Below are 18,303 nucleotides of genomic sequence, written 5' to 3'. Positions count from 1 at the left end.
TCCCCTGAGATGCTGCTTGATACATTGAGCTACTCCAGCAATGTCAGTTTTGTAAATGAACATCTGCAGCTCCTTGCGTCTGTGTATCTGATCTGTCATTGGATAGCATGTAAACAAAGGTTTTCACTGTACCTCAAAACATGACAATAATAGACCTAAACCTAATACATTATTTTCAACAAGGGTTAAGATTACATTCTTTTATGGACTGAGTCTAACCATTATTAAAACAGCAGAGAATAAATTTGAATACATTTTAATGTCCAAGGTTAGCAAACAATATTAAACTTGTTCGGTCCCATTTTCCTGGACATTTAAATCTTCAATATGCTGCTTGTTACATTTTTCCACAATCTAAGCAAATGTAGGTCAAATATTGCTGTTTTAAAATCTTCATTCTGATTGATCAGCAGTGGACATATCAGGGAAGGGTAGCATTGTCAGTTTGCGTTGTTATTTTGTTAAAAATCGGGGTAATTTAGGAGCTCCATGCTAATGTATTTTCAGATTGGGGAATGAAGATAGATGGAGGCCACCCTCAGTCGCTCCCACTACCACTACTGATCAAAACATTCTCGTGAATAAACAGTGAGCAATGTTATGAATGTCACCATTACAGATGTCAAACTTCTTATTGCAAAAGCTACTTTGGTTTGCATAAGAAAAGGTGACGGTTTTGAAGAACTTCTTGGAATACAATTCTTACCCATTTTCAGAAGGCATGGCATGTTATTAACAATCTGGTCTAGTTTATTTGAAAAATCACCATCCTTCATGTTCCCCTTGAAAGCAATCCAAACGGTGAAGTCATTCTCGCCAACTTCCAGATTCAGATGAGCCTCGTCTAACACCAGGTTCATCCCCTCAATGGGTGTAGACCACACGGTGCCGATCATGCCTTCCAAACTAGGTAGATCGTCCGAGTCCATTTCGTTTCAGACTTAGGCCGGATGGTGAGCCATAGAAGCTAATGGGCAAATTAAAACAGGTTAATGCAAATTGTGCACCTTGGACGAAATACACGATGATTTGATTCACAATGTTTGCTCGGACAGTGTTGTACTGAACATTACTGCTACTCAAAGGTATTTATTCACAAAATGCTGGAGTAACTCAGCAGGTCAGGCAACATCTCGGGAGAGAAGGAATGGGTGACATTTCGGGTCGAGACCCTTCTTCAGTCTGAATAAGGGTCTCAACCCGAAACGTCACCCATTCCTTCTCTCCCGAGATGCTGCCTGACCTGCTGAGTTACTCCAGCATTTTGTGAATAAATACCTTCGATTTGTACCAGCATCTGCAGTTATTTTCTTATCTTACATTACTGCTACTCACATTTGGATTACAATAAAGTTTTGAATACAATGACAATAATTTTATCATTTCAACACCACTAGAATTCATGTTTAATTAAGCTAGATCCCATTCGGCCCAGCCTTTGCCTCACATTTACATCCTGCTGGACCCTTGCAACTGCAGGGCTCCCATTGCTCTGGAAGCATTGCTGGCGTTGCTATCCCCAAACAAGGAGTAAATCTCAAGCAAAGGATTCAGAAGCCCTAACCTCAGACTTTGACAATCCCTGCACTCTAAACTATACTATACCGGAAGTGGCGACGCTGCCCTGCAGCTGCGGCTCGCCGGCAGCCTGTTTGTCTTTCTTCTTTCTTTGTCTATTTGTTAGTGCTAGATGTATGAAATAGCCTATCTTTAGCTGTGTATATGTGGGGGGTGGTGGGGGGGGGGTGGGGGAAACCTTTTAAAAAATCTTTTCCTCAACGGAGATGCGACCCTTTCCGAGTCGTATCTCCGTTTGCGCTTAAAAAAAAAAATTTAAACGTGGGGCCTTCCATCGCCCGGCGTGGCTCGGCCGCGGGACCTAACATCGCCCGGCGCGGCTCGGCCGCGGGACTTTACATCGCTGGTGCGGCTCGGCCACGGGGCCTTCCATCGCCCGGCACGGCCGCGGGACTTAGCTGCGCACGGTACGGTCGCAGGGCCTTCCGTCGCCCGCGGGATGTTTCAGCGCCTGGTGCGGCTCGGCCGCGGGGACTTGGGCGTGGGGAAGAGAGCGGAAGTTTTGTTGCCTCCATCACAGTGAGGGGGGTGTTTGGAGTCACTGTGATGGATGTTTGTGTTGGGGTTATGTGTCTTGTGTTTCTTTTTTTTGTGTGACTGCTGGTAACGTAATTTCGTTCGGTACCTCGGTACCGAATGACAAATAAAGGCTCTGCATTCTCTGTATTCTGTATTCATGTGCTTTAGAACATTAATTAAAGCCTTTTAAATGAAGATCGGTGAACTGATTCAAACGAATTGAGCAGTGCTCAATATGTCAGCTTTGCCAGGCACACAGCTGCGAGATCATACAGAACATGTGGCTGCTCACCTCAATAAATACACCAGGGTGCTCCTGTTTCCTCCCACACTCCAAAAACTTACAGGTTTGTAGATTAATTGGCTTTGGCAAAAGATTGTAAATTGCCCCTAGTGTGTTAGATAGTGCTAGTGTACGAGGATCAGTGGTCAGCGTAGACTCAGTGGCCGAAGGGCCTGTTTCCACACTGTATCTACAAACTATACTAAAACTAAACTGCCGCTGAACTCCAATGACAACTCTAGCAGTGAAGAGTGAAGGTGGTGAGGCATATAGCCACATGACCCCCAATATGTTACATAGAGTGGTATTTTGATGCAGGAGAGCATTATCACAAGCATTGCAACGATTTGCTAGTTCCCCGCTGAATTGCTAACTAAAAACTAGCACAATCTAGCTCATGACATTTATCACAACTCTCACTGAAGTACACAGCAGTCACATTGACCAACAAGACCCATGTTCCATCTACAGGCCAATGACAGTTTATTGTCTATAGAATTGACTGAGTGCAGGAGTAGGGAATGACAAGGAGGTCCCTACGAATCACGAGGTCCAACAGATATTAGGGCATATCAATTTAACATTTTTATAAGTAGACACAAAAAGCTGGAGTAATTCAGCGGGACAGACAGCATCTCTGGACAGAAGGAAGGAGCGAGGTCTCGACCAGAAACGTCACCCATTCCTTCTCTCCAGCCTGTCCCGCTGAGTTACTCCAGCTTTTTGTGTCTATCATTGGTTTAAACCAGCATCTGCGGCTCCTTAACATTTTTATAAATCATTTGGACGACGAGATAGAAAGCAGACTTATCCAAGCATGCAGATGATATACACAAAGTGCTGGAGTAACTTAGCGGGTCAAGCAGCATCTCCAGAGAAAATGGGTGACATTTCAGGTTGAGTCCCTCAAAGAATCCAGATGCGAAACATCACCCATCCTTTTTCTCCAGAGATGCGGCCTGACCTGCTGAGTCACTCCAGCACTGTATCTTTTGCAGACGATTTTGGTAGGTTCATTAGATATCAAATAAATATTATTGGATTGAGGGACTAGGCAAAACTGTGTACCCTATCTACATGGCGACCACTTCATTCACAGTGGCAATAAAGTTACTTCACTAACATTTTCGCTGGGAAATGTGAGCTGTACAATAATGTAACCTTCCCAGTGTTATCAATATCCCAAGAACCTGCAAAATCATAATCACATTTGCTCCATTTGTTTAAAGAAGCATATTTCAAGAAAAGGTCTCAGCATTAACAACCCACTCACAAAGTTTGCATAATATCAGAGTCTGAAAGTGATTCCAGTCACTCCATTTTATTTACACCCAGTTTGCGGCTGCTGACAATGAGCTGGGACCCAAGGACAGCTCCTTGTCATACCCCACCAGTTACCACCTGCCAGCAAGACCAACCTATTTAGTTTAGGGATACAGTACGGAAACAGGCCCTTCGGCCCACCGTGTACACGCCAACCAACGATCCCCGTACACTAGCACTGTCCTATACACTAGGGAAAATTTACAATTTTACCAAAACTAATTAACCTACAAACCTGGATGTCTTTGGAGTGTGGGAGGAAACCAGAGCACCCCTTGAAAAACCACGTGGTCATGAGGAGAACGTACAAACTCTATACAGACACACCCATCATCAGATTCGAACCCAGGTCTCTGGCGCTGTAAGGCAGCAACTCTACTGCTGCGCCATCGTGCCGTGGTTTCCTGACACAAGCAGGTAGATTACTCTAAATCCTATTGGCATTAATTTTGGACTCTCACTTTTTCTAATGGGACTTTAGCAAAGGTCTGCTACAAATCTAAATACATGACATTCACTGGTTATCCTTTATCCATTCTACAGTTCCATTCACAAAAATCTCCAATAGCTTTATCAAACACTGCTTTGCTTTCATAATTCCATCTTCAGTGTTTAATCCCAGTGTTATTTTCTAACAACAAACAAATGAATAGATATGATTCTGCATTTAGATTACAATGAGAATTTTTTTGTTTCTTCAAATCATCATTCCTGAATGTTAATATGATTAAACCTCACTGGAACAGGGCTCTGTAACTTGCTTATTTCTCAACTTTGCATTAAAAAAAAACCTCGATATTCACCATGTCTTAGAAAACTTGAATTGGCCATGACACTGTTAACAAATTGCCAATTCACAAATAACCATCATAATAACATCCTTGCCTAAATACTATGTCTTTCGGGATCAACAAACAGAATCTTTGATTGAACTTTACTGGACTTTGCTTGCACTAAACATTTTTTACGTTATTTCATTTATCATGTATCTGTACACTGGATGGCTCGATTGTAATCATGTATTGTCTTTCCACTGACTGGTTAGCATGCAACAAAAGCTTTTCACTGTACCTCGGCACATATGACAATAAACTAAACACCTCCAACACTGCTCATTGCTTGCGAAAGAGAGTTATGGGGCAGTAGAGTTGCTGTCTTACAGCTTACAGATACCCAGGTTCGATCCTGACAAAGTGTGTTGTCGGTACAGAGTATGTACGTTCTCCCTGTGACTGCCTGAGTTTTCTCTGGGTACACAGGTTTCCTTCCACACTCCAAAGATGTACAGGTTTGTAAGTTAATTGGCCTCGGTAAAATAGTAAATTGTCCCTAGTATGTGCTAGTGTACGGGGTGATCGCTGGTCGGCGCGGACTCGGTGGGCCAAAGGGCCTGTTTCCGTGCTGTACCTCTAAAGTCTAGTTGTCAGAGGATACCCTCAGTTAAAATCAGAATTCCTCAGGGTTCTGCCTAAATTCAATTCTTTATCAATAACCATGTCACCAGTTCAGGCAAGGATGTTCACTATTGTGCAAAGTTCCATTCCATTTGCACTCCTCAGAGAGTGAAGCAGTTTGTGCCTGCAACACCAAAACAATATTTAAGCTGGGACCAACCATTGCCAATGCAGTGAGATCCCTCACTATTGCTACACTGAAATCTTGGCTACTTACCCAACAGCACTGTGGGAGCATCTTCACCACATGGACTAAAGCAATTCTAAGTAACAACATGTCTAAAGAGCAAATTATTAATTGGCAATATATCCACATTAAACATAAATTGCTGCTAATACATTGCCATACCTATATTTCTTTTGGCAAGTAGAGCATTTGTTCCTCGAGTTATCGCTGTCTCAAGTTAACAATTAAAAAGAGAATTTATCATTGATCTCTCAGTTTACACATTAATCCTTTATCTAGATTTTTCCAGTTTACCATAAGAATCTCAGCCTCCTCACAAGAAAGTTGGCTTTAGCCAAATCTTAAATGTTAGCAGCTGTTTCACATTTCCCCCACTCAAACACTACATTAAATCACTAATGTCAACATGTTTACACTCTCCAATGCTCTTAACTAAATCTGGCTCAAATTTAACATGATCCCTCTCGGTTTCAATAATGCTTCCAGTGTTCTACAGTAAAAAAACTATACTAGGAGCTTTAACAAGGTCTGGAGTCATACAAGGATGTATGATGCAGATTAACTTATTCTCTCTCAAGTTTAGAAGAATAAGAAGTGGATTCAGTGAAACATACAAAATGTTTAAAAAAGGTTGATTGGGATGATACAGAGTTGATGTTTCCCCTGGCTATACTGTAGAGTTAGGGATCACACAAAAGAAAGGGAAGGGAAGAAAATTCTACACAAGGGAATCTTTGGCATTATCTACGGGGGGGGGGGGGGGTTGTGAGGCATGGGGGTGTGGAGGGGGTGTATATAAAGGGATTAAACAGGTTTTAGATATCAACAAAATTAAGGTAGATGGGGATCGTATAGAATGGAGCAGGCACAAAGTGCTGAATGGCTTCATGAAACAATATTTTCTATGTTTGTTAAAACCGCTCTGCCTTTGCTACAAGTTGTCCAATTTCTACTTTCTATCACAGTTTCTAGCAGGCCTGCATTGAACTAGTAAGTCTATTTATTTTTGTTTCTTATTTAACCCTTAAATGCTTTACTGCCTGCTTTCCTTTTATTACACACTCCCTGTTATCAAATTTATTCTTTAATGTCTTCATATTTCATCTCTTTGTTGCGGTTTTTTATTATGTGTTCATTTTCATCATTTGGTGCAGTCACAGCTTCTGATTATGAATACCATCTTTTACCTTCAAGCCCACCCATGATGGTCTGAAAGTCTTGAGTACAGTACTCTATTTTCCTCTCCACGAGGACTCAAAATCCCTACCTTCTTTGGTGTTGCATACAAACTGCAGAATTCTGTTCCCCCCCAGTATTGGTGCCAATAACATGAAAAATTATGCCTCGTCTTTCCAAAGGCAATTCAAGTCAGGGATTTAACTCCCTATTCTAGATCCAGCCTAAATAGCCATGGGCAGAACAGGCTTGTTGGAGTTGTATACAGACCACCAAACAGCAGTAGGGAGGTTGGGAATAGCATCAAGCAGGAAATCAGGGATGCGTGTAGCAAAGGTACAGTAGTTATCATGGGTGACGTTAATCTACATATAGATTGGGCCAACCAAACCAAGCACAGAGTAGGATTTCCTGGAATGTATATGGGATGATTTTTTAAACCAATATGCCAAAGAACCGACTGGAGGGCAGGCCATCCTTGGCTGGGTATTGTGTAATGAGGAAGGTTTAGTTAGCAATCTTGTTAACGATTAGTTAACGATCTTGGGCAACAGTGACCATAATGTTGTGTCCTGTCTAAACATACATAGTTTAGAAGCAAGCTAAATGCATCCTCTTGGCTAATTTGGTTCATTTCTTGAAGCTAATCGGTATGAAATGTTGGTAACTAAACAGCCAGACTGGTACCCACCAAGAACCAGTAGAAAACCGGGTTTGGAGGCCAGGGTAGTTCTCAACGTATACAGGATCGTTTTTTAAATCAATATGTAGAAGAACCGACTAGAGGACAAGCTATCCTCAACTGGGTAATGTGTAATGAGGAGGGATTAGTTAGCGATCTTGTTGTGCAAGGCCCCTTGGGCAACAGTGACCATAATATGGTGGAATTCTGCATTAGGATGGAAAGTGACACAGTTAATTCAGAGAATAGGGTCCCGAACTTAAAGAAAGGAGACTTTAAAGGTATGAGACTGGAATTGGCTAGGATAAACGGGCAAATTATACTTAAAGGGTTGACGGTGGAGATGCAAAGGCAAAGATTTAAAGACCGCATGGATGAATAAAAATTGTTCATCTCTGTCTGATGAAAAAATAAAACGGGGAAAGCGGCTCAACCGTGGCTAACGAGGGAAATCAAGGATAATGTTAAATCCAAGGAAGAGGCATATAAATTGGCCAGAGGAAGCAGCAAACCGGAGGACTGGGAGAAATTTAGAACCCCAGAGGGCGACAAATGGGTTAAGAGGGAGAAAAAAAGAGCATGAAAAAAACTCACAGGGAATATAAAAACTGACTCTAAAAGCTTCTTTAGATATGTAAAAAGGAACAGATTTGTAAAAACAAATGTAGGCCCCTTACAATCAGAGAGGTGAATTTATAATGGGAAACAAGGAAATGGTAGAACAGTTAAACGAGTACTTTGGTTCTGTCTTCACTAAAGAAAACAAACAATTTCCCAGAAATGGCACGGTAGCGCAGCGGTAGAGTTGCTGCTTTACAGCGAATGCAGCGCCGGAGACTCAGGTTCGATCCTGACTACGGGTGCTGCACTGTAAGGAGTTTGTACGTTCTCCCCGTGACCTGCGTGGGTTTTCTCCGAGATCTTCGGTTTCCTCCCACACTCCAAAGACGTACAGGTATGTAGGTTAATTGGCTGGGTAAATGTAAAAATTGTCCCTAGTGGGTGTAGGATAGTGTTAATGTACGGGGATCGCTGGGCGGCACGGACTTGGAGGGCCGAAAAGGCCTGTTTCCGGCTGTATATATATGATATGATATGATATGATACTAAGGGACCGAGGATCAAGAGGGAGGTGTGAACTGAAGAGAATCCACATTCTCAGGAAAAGGTGTTAGGTAAACTGTTGGGACTGAAGGCAGATAAATTCCCAGAGCCTGATGGTCTGCATCCCAAAGTACTCAAAGAGGTGGCCCTAGAAATTGTGGATGCATTGGTGATCATTTTCCAATTTTCGGGAAGGAAAATAACTGCAGATGCTGGTAAAAATCGAAGGTATCACAAAATGCTGGAGTAACTCAGCAGGTCAGGCAGCATCTCAGGAGAAAAGGAATGGGTGGCATTTCGGGTCGAGACACTTCTTCAGACTCTATCCCGAGATGCTGCCTGGCCTGCTGAGTTACTCCAGCATTTTGTGATACCTTTGATTTTCCAATGTTCTCTCAACTCTGGATCAGTTCCTGTGGACCGGAAGGTAGCCAATGTAACTCCACTTTTTAAGGAAAGAGAGAGAGAGAAAACAGGAATTATAGACCAGTTAGCCTTACATCGGTAGTGGGGAAGATGCTTGAGTCGATTATTAAAGATGTTATCGCAGCGCATTTGGAAAGCAGTGACAGGATCGGTCAAAGTCAGCATGGATTTATGAAGGGGTAATCATGACTAATCTTTTGAATTTTGAGGATGAAACAAGTAGAATGGATAAGGGAGAGCCAGTGGATGTGGTGCATCTGGCCTTTCAAAAAGCCTTTGACAAGGTCCCACATAAGAGATTAGTGTGCATATTAGAGCACATGGTATTGGGGGGTAGGGTATTGACATGGATAGAGAACTGGTTGGCAGACAGGAAGCAAAGAGTAGGAATTCACAGATCCTTTTCAGAATGGCAAGCAGTGACTAGTGGGGTGCCGCAAAGTTCGATGCTGGGACTCCAGTTATTTATAATATATATATTACCGAATTAGACAAAGGAATTAAATGTGACATCTCCAAATATGCCGATGACACAAAGCTGGGTGGCAGTGTGAGCTGCGAGGAGGATGCTATGAGACTGCAGGGTGACTTGGATAGGTTGGGTGAGTGGGCAGAAGCATGGCAGATGCAGTATAATGTGGATGAATGTGAGGTTATCCTCTTTGGTGGCAAGAACAGGAAGGCAGGTTATTATCTGAATGGTGTCAGATTAGGAAAAGGGGAGGTGCAATGACACCTGGGTGTGCTTGTACATCAGTCACTGAAAGTAAGCATGCAGGTACAGCAGGCAGTATAGAAAGCTAATGGCATGTTGGCCTTCATTGCGAGAGGATTTAAGATTAGGAGCAAGGAGGTCCTACTGCAGTTGTACAGGGCAGTGGTGAGACCGCATCTGGAGTATTGTGTGCAATTTTAGTCTCCTAATCCGAGAAAGGACATTATTGCTATTGAGGGAGTGCAGCGTAGGTTCACCAGGTTAATTCCTGGGATGGTGGGACTGACATATGATGAAAGTATGGGTCGACTGGGCTTGTAGTCACTGGAATTTAGAAGGATGAGAGGGGATCTTATGGAAACATATAAAATTCTTAAAGGATTGGACAGGGTAGATGCAGGAAAAATGTTCCCAATGTTGGGGGAGTCCAGAACCAGGGGTCACAGTTTAAGAATAAAGGGTAGGCCATTTAGGACTGAGACGAGGAAAACATTCTTCACCCAGAGTTGTGAATCTGTGGAATTCTCTGCCACAGAAGGCAGTGGAGGCCAATTCACTGGATGTTTTCAAGAGAGAGTTAGATTTATCTCTATGGGCTTAAGGAATCTAGGGATATGGGGGGAAGAGGCAGGAACGGGGGTATTGATTTTTGATGATCAGCCATGATCAGATTGAATGGCGGTCGGTGCTGGCTCAAAGGGCCCAATGACCTACTCCTGCACCAATTTTCTAGGTTTCCATGTCTGTGTTTCAATCCATGTTCCAGTTACAAATGGGTCAGATAATCAAGAGTATAATCCTCAACAAGAAGCTTTTCAGTTTAACACCCAGCAAGGGGAACTGTTGTTTATTTAAGGGTACTGAAGCAGTAACTTTCAATCTGATTAGGACATGGACAATTAAATGTATACCCCTGTTTCATGACTGAATTTCATCCTTTACATTAGGATCAGTGGCAAAGTAAATCAGTTTGCACATTGGCTCTGTAGAATTTGAGGCTGGTGACTGAAATCAACAAAATATATTTTCTATGAAAACCATGATTCATTGGGGATGTGCATCATCAAAAATGGGAAAAAATCTGCCCGGACAACATAGATAGAAATGAAGTTTGTTCTTACAGCAGCTTGCTGTAAAAGAAATAGGAAATGCAAAGAGCCCATAAGTCATAAAATATCTTTAGTCATAAATATCAAAATCATACCGAATCCTTTCAGCTTCATTCCTTCAGAAACTTCACACATTTTAAAGCGACATTATTGTCTTGCCCTTCCTCGTCTATTTAGTTTGGTTTAAAACTTCAGCTTCAGTACGCAGATGATATTGCCTGGTGCGCTGTGGGTATAAAATGGTGGCCAATAAGACAAACTAAACGGGCATAGGTTTAAGTGAGAGGGACCTTTTACACTCAGAGGATGGCGGGTATATCAAATGAGCAGGTAAAGGAGATAGTTGAGGCAGGTACCATGAAATTGAGACAGATACATAGATAAGAAAGGTTTAAGGGATACGAGCTAAATTGAGGGAATGGGACTAGCTTGGAGCGACTAGGCATGTATAAACTGGAATTTAGAAGGATGAGAGGGGATCTTCTCGAAACATATAAGATTATTAAGGGGTTGGACACGTTAGAGGCAGGAAACATGTTCCCAATGTTGGGGGAGTCCAGAACCAGGGGCCACAGTTTAAGAATAAGGGGTAGGCCATTTAGAACGGAGATGAGGAAAAACCTTTTCAGTCAGAGAGTTGTGAATCTGTGGAATTCTCTGCCTCAGAAGGCAGTAGAGGCCAATTTTCTGAATGCATTCAAGAGAGAGCTAGATAGAGCTCTTAAGGTGTCAGGGGATACGGGGAGAAGGCAGGAACGGGGTACTGATTGAGAATGATCAGCCATGATCACATTGAATGGCAATGCTGGCTCGAAGGGCCGAATGGCCTACTTCTGCACCTATTGTCTATTGGATGGGCATTTTGGGCAGATGAATGAGTTGGGCCAAAGTGCCTGTTTCCGTGCTGCATGTCTATGACTCTCTAACTGCAAAACCAGCCTCGATTTGCCCAGGTTAACAATCAAACGGATGGTATAACGAGCAGCCATTTAAAGAACATCCCCTCCCCTTGTTCCGCAGAGACCGTTCCCTCCGTAACTCCCTGGTCCACTCGTCCCTTCCTACCCAAACCACCCCATCCCCGGGCACTTTCCCCTGCAACCGCACGAGATGCAATACCTGTCCCTTTACCTCCCACCTCAACTCCATCCAAGGTCCCAAACAGTCTTTCCAGGTGAGACAGAGGTTCACCTGCACCTCCTCCAACCTCATCTATTGCATCCGCTGCTCCATTTGTCAACCAAACGCAGGCTCGGCGATCGCTTCGCTCAACACCTGCGCTCAGTCCGCATTAACCAATCGGATCTCCCGGTGGTTGAGCACTTCAACTCCCCCTCCCATTCCCAGTCTGACCTTTGTCATGGGCCTCCTCCAGTGCCACAGTGAGTCCCACCAGAAATTGGAGGAACAGCACCTCATATTTCGCCTAGGCAGCTTGCAGCCCAGTGGTATGAACATTGACTTCTCCAACTTTAGATAGTTCCTCTGTCCCTCTCTCCCCCGATCTCCCACTGTCTTCCTGTCTCCACCTATATCCTTCCTTTGTCCCGCCCCCCTGACATCAGTCTGAAGAAGGGTCTCAACCCGAAATGTCACCCATTCCTTCTCTCCTGAGATGCTGCCTGACCTGCTGAGTTACTCCAGCATTTTGTGAATAAATACCTTCGATTTGTACCAGCATCTGCAGTTATTTTCTTACACTAGTCTTACTGATCTGATGCAATTAAGCAAGGGCAAGAACAAAATCTACACAAAATACTCGGTGCATACATCAAACGAAAAACAAAACTAAACCAAAACACCAAACAAAAAAAAAACTAAACCAATACATCATACGAAAAACAAAACCCGCTACCTCTCAAAATAGTCTGACGGTATAGAATGTTACATTGAGAAAAAATATACAATTCAACAAATTGATGTGAATCTAGACCTCAAAGGATTATCCGATCTAAAAAACGTTGCACCAGGGATACCCTAGAACTTTGGTGAAAGCCTTAAATGAATAGAATGAAAACAAAAATATACCAGCAGACATCACATGAGCTCAATAAAATAAATCCAAGGAATTGAAATGTTCCTCTGAATCACCTCGCTCCAGTCCATTTAAACACCATCAACTCAACATTCATATCTACAAAAAAGTAATAAAGTCTACAGATATAATGCATTGCCAATAAAACATGCAAGTGCCACTGGGTGCCCCGACTATAAAGACTTTGCATACTTTTGCAATTCTCATCTAAATAAAATACAATTTCATAGCAATCTCAACAAGTAGAACATTTCACCAAAACAATGCACTGCATCAAAAATCACTGATCAGCATACAATGAAGAAGCCTACTTCAGTAATATATTAAACATTTTTATGGCTTCTGCTCTTCATGCTATGTACAAAAAAAAGTTTCAAAATGAAAATGCAGATGCTGGAATCTGGAGCACCAATCTGCTGGAGGAATTCAGTATGTCAGGCAGCATCTGTAGAGAAAAGGGCTTAATTCATTACTCAATGATGTGCAGGAGGCAGAGGGTGATCTTAGAGGTGCATACAATCATGTGGAAATAAATAGGGTGGGGAAATCAAGAGCTAAAGGGCCAGAGGTTTAAGTGAGAGGGAAAGGATGACATATGCTGTCATATTTAAATCACAAGCATGTCACGTACTCAAGAGTAACTCGCAATCAAATTGGACTGGCAGACGGGTGAACAAAGGACAGGGATTCACGTTGAGTCCCATTTAAAAAATAGAGCAATAATCATTCTGCTGGGAAAACTCAGCAGGTCAGGCAGCATCTGTGTGGAGAAAGGTTCTGCCGACCTTATGGAACTAAACATGCGTACAGTCCTAATAATTCCTTTTTTATCCCATCACTTGCCAGGTTTTGTCCCGCTCCTACATCTTTTCCAGGTTCCTCCCACCCCTCAGTGCAATCATTCCCGACCCAAAACATCACCAGTCCTTTCCCTCCATGGAAGCTGCCCGGAATGGCGGGACTGTCATATGTTGAAAGACTGGAGCAACTCGGCTTGTATACACTGGAATTTAGAAGGATGAGAGGGGAGCTTATCGAAACGTATAAGATTATTAAGGGGTTGGACACGTTAGAGGAAGGAAACATGTTCCCAATGTTAGGGGAGTCCAGAACAAGGGGCCACAGTTTAACAATAAGAGGTAGGCCATTTAGAACAGAGATGAGGACAATCTTTTTCAGTCAGAGAGTTGTGAATCTGTGGAATTCTCTGCCTCAGAAGGCAGTGGAGGCCAATTCTCTGAATGTACTCAAGAGAGAGCTAGATAGAGCTCTTAAGGATAGTGGAGTCAGGGGGTATGGGGAAAAGGCAGGAATGGGGTACTGATTGAGAATGATCAGCCATGATCACATTGAATGGCAGTGCTGGCTCGAAGGGCCAAATGGCCTACTCCTGCACCTATGGTCTATTGTCCCTGCTGGATTACTCCAGCACTTTGTGCATTGTTCCAGAATCCCTGTCTAACTGTTACTTAAAGTGGAACATAACTTAGTGTGAAACAAGCTTTTGTCAAAACTGATTATTTCAATCTGAAGACAAGTTTTACAGAACTAATGTTGACATATTTAAATTAACAATTATGTCACATACTTGAATGCACCTAGCAATCAAATTTAACTCTAGTTTCTTGAGAAATATATACATTCCAAAAAAATGCAAACAATGTCCAAACAAAATTTCACACCTCCTTGCACATTTCATTTTCGTTTATGTCAGCCAGCAAGAGAGCATTTTGGTTAAACTACTAGATTATTAAATGAAGGGGGAAAAGGCACAAGGTGCTGGAGTAACTCAGCAGTCAGGCAGCATCTCCGGAGAACATGAATAGGTGATGTTTCGGGTTGAGATCCTTGTTCAGACTGAAGAACACTAACCCTTTCACCTATCCATGTCCTCTGTCTGACCTGCTGAGTTACTCCAGCACAGCGTCTCTTCTTTTCATAAACAAGCATCTGCAGTTCCTGGTTTCTCTAATAAATGTGGAGCTCATTTTAAAACTGAATTAGAATCACACCGAGCGAGGCAGCTAAAGAATTTATAGTCAAATAATTAAATCAATTGGGAATAAATGAATAACAGAAGGCTGGAAATTTGACAGAACTCCCATTGGAGAGGTGAGGACTTCAAAGTGTGCATACTTTGAGGACATTTCAGACAGGAGTAGTAAAATGGAGACAAATGCTGGAATCTTGAGCAAAACACAAAGTGCTGGAGGAAGTCAGCGAGTCAGGCAGCATCCGTGGAGGAAATGGACAGACAACGTTGCGTGTCCACTCACTTTTTCAGCTTTCTCCACTCCAATCAGTCCGAAGAAGGATGTCGTCATGTCCATTCCCTCTACAGATGCTACCTCACCCGCTGAGTTCCTACAGCACTTTGTATTTTGCTCAATATTCCAGCATCTGCAGTTTCTTGTCTCCTCGCTTACAACTGTCTTTAAGGTTAAAAGTATATAATGACCCTGCCAGTGACGTTCACATCTTGTGAATTAAAACTAATCATTTATAAAACAAAGTGCTACTTCTAAAAAATAATTCAAATATTTCAACAGCCACTCACGTGACAATTTAATAAGTAGACCACCTGTCACTTCTGTCAGTTAAAAGTAAAGCTCAAAAATCTCAAATTTACTACCTATCATAACTGTTATTTCTGAAATTAACTATGTGGTTCTTTTCACAAGAATAAATAAGTGTGGATGGAAAGCAGAACTAGTTAAAAAAAAAAAAAGAGTATTGTTCCTACAACACAACTACTTCTGCAATAAAGCATTCTTCTTCAAGTAAAATAACATTTCCTCCTTTACATCTATCTGTAAATTACATTAAAGAAGTTAACATTTGCTGCACGACTATTCACCTCAGCTGTTCAAACTGCCAGAAAAAATGTACAAAATTTAGTAAAGTAAACAAACTGAATAGGTGACGAAACAACCAACTGCAGATACTGGGTGGGTCAGGCAGCATCTGGAGAACGTGGATAGGTGACGTTTCGTGTCAGGACCTTTTAAGGCGTTTGAAGAAGGGTCCCGACTCGAAAGGTCGCATATCCATATTCCCCAGAGATGCTGCCTGACCCAGAATTACTCCAACACTTTGCATCCGCATTTAATAGGTGCAGGATTTTAAAATATTGCAGGGCATACACAAGTAAATATTTGTATCAATGTCACTAAGTAGTAAACTGAAATCTGTATTTTTGGCAAGTTTATTGTTCCTATTTCAGTCAAAAACTAGAGATATTGGGCTAAAGCCTCATGTCATAGTTCAAATATTCATCCAAGTACATTGGTTAATTGCAACGTGAATATCACCACCACTTAGACATTCCCTAATTTTGAAAGGATACTTTCCACTCAATCTCTAATTCTTCTGTAAATTACCTTAAATCTAGGCACTTTCAACATGTGCTCTGGGAAATAGATCTGTCATGCTCACTGCTTGACTAATCTCTTGGACTTTTTTGAGGATGTAACAAGTCGAATGGATAAGGGAGAGATACAGGGTGTATCCCTGTATAAGGATACACCCCCAGAAGGGTGTATCTGGCCTTTCAAAAAGCCTTTGACAAGTTCCCACACAAGAGATTAGTGGGCAAAATTAAGCACATGGTTTTGAGGGTAGGGTATTAACATGGATAGAGAACTGGTTGGCAGACAGGAAGCAAAGAGTAAGAATTAACAGGTCCTTTTCAGAATGGCAGGCAGTGACTAGTGGGGTGCCGCAAGGCACGGTGCTGGGGCCCCAGTTGTTTATATATTAATGATTTAGACGAGGGAATCAAATGTAACATCTCTAAGTTTGCAGATGACACAAAGCTGGGTGGCAGTGTGAGCTGTGAGGAAGATGCTGGATAGAGGTGATGGATAGGTTGGGTGAGTGAGCAGAAGCATGGCAGATGCAGTATAATGTGGATAAATGTGAGGTTATCCGCTTTGGTGGCAAGAACAGGAAGGTGAATGGTGTCAGATTAGGAAAAGGGGAGGTGCAACGAGACCTGGGTGTGCTTGTACATCAGTCACTGAAAGTAAGCATGCAGGTACAGCAGGCAGTAGAGAAAGCAAATGGCATGTTGGCCTTCATTGCGAGAGGATTTGAGTTTTGGAGCAAAGAGGTCCTACAGCAGTTGTACAGGGCCCTAGTGAGACCGCACCTGGAGTATTGTGTGCAAGTTTAGTCTCCTAATTTGAGGAAGGACATTATTGCTATTGAGGGAGTGCAACGTAGGTTCACCAGGTTAATTCCCGGGAAGGCGGGACTGACACATGATGAAAGTATGGGTCGACTGGGCTTGTATTCACTGGAATTTAGAAGGATGAGAGGGGATCTTGGAGAAACATAAAATTCTTAGAGGATTGGACAGGGTAGATGCAGGAAATGTGTTCCTGATGTTGGGGGAGTCCAGAACCAGGGATCACAGTTTAAGAATAAGAGGTAGGCCATTTAGGACTGAGATGTGGAAAAACATCTTCACCCAGAGAGTTGTGATCGTGTGGAATTGTCTGCCACAGAAGGCAGTGGAGGCCAATTAACTGGATGTTTTCAAGAGAGTTAAATTTAGCTCTTAGGGCTAAGGGAATCAAGGGATATGGGGAAAAAGCTGGAACAGGGTACTGATTTTGGATGATCAGCCATGATCATAGTGAATGGCAGTGCTGGCTCGAAGGGCCAAATGGCCTACTCCTGCACCCATTTTCTGTTTCTATATATTATGCTTCAAAATTCCTTCCAGTTTCCCTTTTCAATAGAAAATAACCATTACAATCAATTGTTCTTCATAACCAGGATTGCTCAGACATGGCAATATCCTCTTAAATTCCCACTGTACTCTTTCTTGTGTCAACAAGAAAGCTGACACTTCCAGGCCAAATACATATACTCCACAAAAGGTAGGTGGAAGCCAAGTCAACAATAACCTTAAACCTTCAGTCTGAAGAAGGGTCTCGACCCGAAACGTCGCCCATTCCTTCTCTCCCGAGATGCTGCCTGACCTGCTGAGTTACTCCAGCATTTTGTGAATAAATACCTTCGATTTGTACCAGCATCTGCAGTTATTTTCTTATATATATAACCTCAAACGTTAGTTAGAAGTGAAAATCTTACAGAAAAGAGCAAGGGAGAATGCCTGGACAGCAAAGAGTCAATATTTGGATGGCAGAACGAAAGAGTTGGTGCCTTTCAGCACCAGAGACCCCAGTTCTATCCCCACTAAGGGTCCTGTCCGTATGGAATTTGTACATTCTCTGTGACCACATGGGCTTTCTCCGGTTTCCTTCCACATTCTAAAAACATGCAGGTTTGTAGGTTAATTGGTTTTGGTAACAGTGTTAAATTATCCCTAGTGTGTAATATAATGTTAGTGTAACAGATGATCACTGGTTAGTGCAGACAGGGTGGGCTGAAGAGCATGTTTCATGCTGTTTCTCCAAAGTCTATTGAAATGATGGGCTGGATGGCCAAGACCACACAGCATAGGCACAGGCCCTTCAGCCCGCAATGTCTATGGCAAATACAATCGAGATAAACTGATCTACTCTGCCTACACATGGTCAGTATCCCTCCATTTCCTGCATATCCAAGTCCCAAATCAAACCTTCTTAAACACCACTATCATATCTGCCTCCACCACCAGCCTCCACTTTCCAGGCATCCACCACTCTGTGTAAAAAAAAAACTGCCGCCCCACACACACTTCCTTTAAATTCTGCCCTCTAG

The 18,303-nt window shown here is 42.5% G+C and overlaps 1 protein-coding gene across 5 annotated transcripts in view; it reads right to left on the bottom strand.

Annotated features, from left to right (window-relative positions):
* ncoa6 (nuclear receptor coactivator 6) overlaps positions 1-18,303 on the bottom strand; it is a 55,611-nt gene that overhangs the window by 36,143 nt on the left and 1,165 nt on the right. For all 5 annotated transcript variants that reach the window (XM_078418771.1, XM_078418770.1, XM_078418766.1 and 2 more), the window contains exon 2: positions 707-967. In XM_078418771.1, coding sequence (XP_078274897.1) covers positions 707-929 — 223 coding nt within the window. In that variant the 5' untranslated portion in view covers positions 930-967. The remainder of the gene's footprint in view (positions 1-706; positions 968-18,303) is intronic.

Source organism: Rhinoraja longicauda, chromosome 22 (genome assembly GCF_053455715.1).
Source record: "Rhinoraja longicauda isolate Sanriku21f chromosome 22, sRhiLon1.1, whole genome shotgun sequence".
Classification (NCBI taxonomy): domain Eukaryota; kingdom Metazoa; phylum Chordata; class Chondrichthyes; order Rajiformes; family Arhynchobatidae; genus Rhinoraja; species Rhinoraja longicauda.
The sequence above is the reverse complement of the archived record's forward strand: the minus strand, read 5'-3'. Positions and strand labels throughout refer to the sequence as shown.